This window comes from Rhagoletis pomonella, unplaced genomic scaffold (genome assembly GCF_013731165.1).
Source record: "Rhagoletis pomonella isolate Grant_MI unplaced genomic scaffold, Rhpom_1.0 Rhpom_scaffold_10085, whole genome shotgun sequence".
NCBI lineage: Eukaryota > Metazoa > Arthropoda > Insecta > Diptera > Tephritidae > Rhagoletis > Rhagoletis pomonella.
In genome coordinates, this window is record NW_023468615.1 from 1 (window position 1) to 5,838 (window position 5,838).

General features: G+C 46.0%; 1 protein-coding gene across 1 annotated transcript; it reads left to right on the forward strand.

Annotated features, from left to right (window-relative positions):
• Positions 1-667: 667 nt before the first annotated feature.
• On the forward strand, positions 668-5,459 carry LOC118756381 (the record flags this gene model as incomplete). Its single annotated transcript, XM_036491145.1, has 1 exon — positions 668-5,459. A coding segment is annotated over exon 1 (4,792 nt), but the record flags the coding sequence as incomplete, so codon positions are not given.
• Between the last annotated feature and the right edge of the window lie 379 nt (positions 5,460-5,838).

Below are 5,838 nucleotides of genomic sequence, written 5' to 3' on the forward strand. Positions count from 1 at the left end.
ACCCCCGCAATTTTTTATTTAATCAAGAAAACGCTCTTGATACTTCATTTTGGCGCCCAACGTGGGGCCTGTGATAATTTAAAGATAAAATATCGTGAAATCTCGCACTTTCGCGAAAAGTCAACTTAGCATTCTCGGCTACCGTTTCTAAAACGTAGCTCAACATTCACGGCATCAAAGGAGTTTCCTACCGTAACAAATATATTTTCGACATTTTGAGCTGCTTATCCAAAAACGCAGGCCGCACTGTGCATAAGGAAGCTTGTGTATCCATCGGTACCTGGTACACCGAAAGCATACATCTTTCGACATAGTAAGGCTGCCGGAGTCTCAATCCCGCGCAATCCCGTTTCAAACACATTGCTATAGGAGCTTTGTAGTTGCTAACTATTTCGCTACAGGAGCGTTGTTGTTAGCGGTTCTTTCATATCAGGTCACCTTGCAAGGCAACGTTATTTGATATTGCGAGCACATACAGTACATACAAGGTAGTCTCACACTACTTCTCTTGCAAGCGTTGTTGTTATTGTTGGCAGTATTTCAAAGCCAAGCCGCTATAGTAGAATTGGGCTCGCAAAAGTTCCCGCCAAACAAAATATACTTAGAGCTAAATTTTGTAAAGCCCATAAATCTGAGAAGCGGGCAATAGATTTGCTATCTCATAACCATGCCCAATTTGGAGCAACTTAAACAGCAGCGCGCTAATCTGCGTCGAAACATATCGCGCATTCGCAATTCTGTCGACACAAAACTTGCAATTTCATCCGCTGAATTGAATTGTCGTTTGGCTATATTAGAGGCCTACTTTAAGCAAGTTATGACAGTTCAGACCGAAATTGAGCAGCTGGATCCAGACGAAGCAGAGCGTGAGACCAGAGGAGAAATAGAAGATACGTACGTCGCTATCAAGGTGTGCATTAATGAGCAGCTAGGTTCAGATGCCCACAATTTGACTGTTGCTGACTCAGTTCATTGCGCTTCTCACTCAACTTCTATGAAGCTGCCACGTCTGTCACTACCAGTTTTTGATGGAAAATACTCCGACTATAAAAACTTTATAACATCGTTTAAGTTAGTCGTTGATAAGCAGTCTACTTTGTCATCCATCGAAAAGTTCAATCAACTAATCAATTGCTTACGTGGCCCGGCCTTAGAAACTGTCAAGGCTTTTCAAATCACTTCGGAAAATTATTCAAAGGCGCTGGAACGCCTCAAGGCCCGCTACGATAATCCAACGCTCGTATTCTTGGACAACATAAATTCGCTTTTTACTTTACCTAGTGTTTCAAGGTCAAATGCGAAACAGCTTCGTAGCCTGATCGACAACTCATCAGCCTTGTACAATTCATTGTTGTCACTGGGTAATGCATCGCAAATTGCTGAGGCTATGCTTATCTCCATCGTTATGGAAAGGGTGGATCAAGACACCAAAAAGAAATGGAATGAGCATTTGAACTTCAGCGATCTTCCTACATGGACATCCTGCGTTTCGGTTGTCGAACGACATTGCCAATTCTTGGAGTCAATAAGTAAGCCCGGTACCGATAGTAGCGCGAGTCAGCAAGCTATTGGTAAGCCACGAAACCAAAAACACCAGCGCCAAGGGTTGACTTTCAACTGCACATCGCAAACGTGTCATTCATGCGCTAGCACGGAGCACAGAACTTACAGGTGTCCTCAAATCGTTGGTGCTACACTCAATCAGCGTTATGACATCACTAAGCGACTGGGACTTTGTCTCAATTGCTTGGGCAAGGGTCATCAGGCTGCGAAATGCCCATCCACACACAGGTGTCGATCGTGTTCTCGCTCCCATCATACACTATTGCATCGTGATTCAGCTGGTATGTCTTCGTCTCCACCGCAGTCAACTCCGCAACTCCCTGAAGTACCACAGAAGAACTCAGAAGCAGCTGTTCACACTCACACCGGCTTGAATCGAATAATTTTAGCCACAGCTTTGGTTCTGGTCAAGGATGCGTCAGGCTGTTATAAAATTGGTCGTGCGCTCCTAGACTCTTGTTCACAAGTCAATTTCGTATCGGATCAATTCGCACAGGCTCTCCGATTACCTCGCAAACGAAGCCATATGGAAATTCGCAGCATTGGAGAATCCCAGACTCAGATAAAACATCGAACGTCTACAACAATCAAGTCACGTTTTGGAGAATTCGAACTACCGCTAGATTTCTGTGTTACTTCGAATATTGCATATCATCCAGAAATTGATATCTCATCATGGAAGCTGCCTCAAAATACTCCGTTGGCCGACGAAGGGTTCAACAAAGCTCGTCCTATTGATTTGCTGTTAGGGACAGAAGCGTTTTTCGACATCTTATCCATTGGCCAAGTCAGGCTTGGTGTAAATATGCCAGTGTTGCAGAAGACGCTCCTTGGATGGGTAGTTTCGGGCCGTTGCCAAACCGGCTCCACCACATCACACAGTTACTCGATTTCCATGGACGAAGTCATCAACAACAACATAGAACGCCTGAGGCGCATTGAAGAGGTTAACACTTCTGTTGACATCTACACTCCAGAGCAGCGCAGTTGTGAAGAGGCTTTCAAAAACACCGTTCGCCGACAACCTGATGGCCGAGTGGTAGTTCGCCTCCCATTCAAAGATGATCCTGGTTTGTTAGGTCACTCGTATGAAATTGCCCGTAAACGTTTTGAAGCTCTTGAGCGCCGCTTGAGCCGGACATCAGATGTGAAAAGGCAATACGCAGATTTTATGTTAGAGTACGAACAGTTGGGCCATATGAGCTTGGTGACAACACCGAAGTTGGATGTCCCACATTTTTACATACCGCACCACTGCGTACTCAAGCCGAACAGTACCACTACGAAATTAAGAGTGGTTTTCGATGCCTCTTGTCGGACAACGACACAAAGGTCTCTGAACGATTTACTAATGGTCGGACCGACCATACAGCCCGACTTGTACACGTTACTTCTACGCTTCCGTACATATCGTTATGCAATTACCGCCGATGTCGTCAAGATGTTCAGACAGATTCTTGTCGACCCCCATGATCGCAAGTTTCAATATATACTTTGGAGAAGTACACCCGATCAACCATTACGCACATTTGAACTGAATACAGTCACTTATGGGACTGCTACCGCGCCATATCTCGCTATACGTAGCATGCAATACTTAGCTGAGCAATGCATGGACGAGTTCAAGGTAGGAGCCGAGGCTATAAAATCATCCTTCTACGTTGATGATTTCATTTGTGGAGCTAACACGTTGGAATGCCTTCATCAAATCAAAACGGAGGTAATTGAGATACTTCGTCGTGGTAGATTTGAGCTAGCGAAATGGCACTCGAACTATAGCGAGTTTGTTAATGACTGTACGATTAAAGATCTTAACTTAGAAAACGATTCAGTAACCAGCACTCTGGGCTTAAGGTGGGATCAACGAGAAGACGTCTTTATGTTTGCATTTGTACTCAAGCGCACATCACATGCTGTCACGAAGCGGTCTATACTATCAATTGCTTCGTCTCTCTTTGACCCGTTGGGCTTGGTGTCACCTATCATCATACTTGCAAAAATACTTATACAAGAGCTTTGGTTGCTAAAATTACAGTGGGATGAGTCAGTTCCGCACAACATTCACACCGCATGGACATCGTTCCTCTCATCGCTTTCATCGTTGGAATCGCTAACTATACCGCGCTATTGCCTTCAACCCAGCGTTCAGAGCCTTCAGTTGCACGGCTTCTGTGATGCCTCAATTAGGGCTTATGGATGCTGTATATATGCACGCACAGTTGACCCTAGCGGTGAAGTCAAGGTCACGTTGATTACATCCAAGTCGAGAGTCGCCCCAACGAGGAAACTGTCATTGCCCAAATTGGAATTATGCGGTGCTCATTTGCTGTCACAACTTTACGCTAAAATAAAGGTGAATTTCGGCGATACCCAATATACAACGTATCTATGGAGCGATTCACAAATCGTTCTACACTGGATTCAACAGCATTCCGCCGCACTATCTACGTTCGTAGGAAATCGTATTTCTGAAATACAACAAAAAACATCTTGTTGCGAATGGAAATACGTTTCAACGCACTATAATCCAGCTGATCTGCTTTCCAGGGGGTGCTCAGTGAGTGAGCTGCAGCAGTCCATATGGTTCGAAGGGCCGGCATACCTGCAACGCCACCAAGACGAGTGGCCGACGCACCATCGAGGTGATATTGATCAAGATATAGTGAACTTAGAGAAACGTAAATCGGCTTTCGCTACTGTTAATGCCACTAACGACCTACTCGAAGCAGTGTATAAAATTAGCTCGCACAGCCGATGCTTGCAAATCGTAGCCTGGATGTTTAGGTTCAGCAACTTAAGTAGAAAATTGGGTTCGTTCGATACATTGTCGCCGTCACCACAAGAGCTGTTACATGCTTTGCATTGCATCATTTGGAACCTGCAAATAAAGCACTATTCCGATGACATCAAAGCACTTCGCAAAGGCCAACAGGTCTGTAGTAATCTTAAATCTTTAAATCCCTTTTTGCAGATAACTGACGGGTTCATGCTGATGAAAGTTGGAGGTCGATTGGAGATGGCAAATATTCTGTATACACAGAAGCACCCGATACTACTTCCAGGCAAGGATGACTTTGTCCGCCAGTACGTGCAGTTCGTTCATCGCCAAAATTACCATGCGGGTCCAAAGGCATTAGTTGCACTCATACGCCTACGCTTTTGGATCATCAATGCACGGGATTTAGCTCGCCGTGTCGTCCGATCTTGCGTGCACTGCGTTCGTTATCGGCCAAAGCTGGAAGGGCAAATAATGGGTCAGCTTCCCGTCGAACGACTCACCCCATCAAGACCATTTGCAAGATGCGGAGTGGATTTCTGCGGTCCAGCCAATACGTACCTACGCCTTCGAGGTAAGGTTCCCTACAAAAGCTACATCGCAATTTTCGTGTGCTTCGCGACGAAGGCAGTGCACGTTGAAGTTGTGTCAGACTTGTCGTCCGATGCATTTATCGCCGCCCTGAAACGGTTGGTAGCCAGGCGTGGACTACCGTCCGATATCTTCTGCGATAATGCTACCAATTTCGTTGGAGCCAGCAACCAATTAGAGGCCCTCAAGCAATTTTTGTTTAAGGATGACACAATCAAATCGATCAACAAATTTTGTGTACGTGAGTTCATCAACTTCCATTTCATCCCTCCCAGAGCCCCCCATTTCGGCGGCTTGTGGGAGGCTGCAGTTAAGAGCGTCAAGGGACTAATCAACCGCACTCTTATGAACGCTCGTTTAACATTCGAGGAGCTTACAACTGTCACAGCTGAGGTGGAGGCGATTCTGAATTCTCGCCCTTTGTCACCACTCTCTTCTGACCCGAATGACCTAGCTGCACTCACCCCGGGCCACTTCCTCATTGGCGACTCATTACGTGCATTGCCCGAGACACCCGTCACAGAGCTGGGTAAGTTAGAACGATGGCGAAGAGTGGGCGCGATCAAACAACAACTTTGGCGTCGATGGTCGCTGGAGTATATCAATGAGCTGCAGGTGCGTAGTAACTGGACCAAGCCATCCCCAAATGTGTGTGTGGGAGCGATGGTTATCGTGCATGACGACAATTTACCACCGCAGTGTTGGATGCTAGGTCGTATCGAAAGAGTCATACGTGGAGAGGACGATCGAGTGCGCGTGGCTGATGTTCGCACTGCAAAGGGAGTTATCCGCCGCCCCATACAAAAGATAGCGCTATTACCAGTTACTTGAAAGTTCTACGTACTTTCAACGGGGCCGGGATGTTGGGTCAGATGCACATTATTTAGGTCATATCAACATTGTCTAAC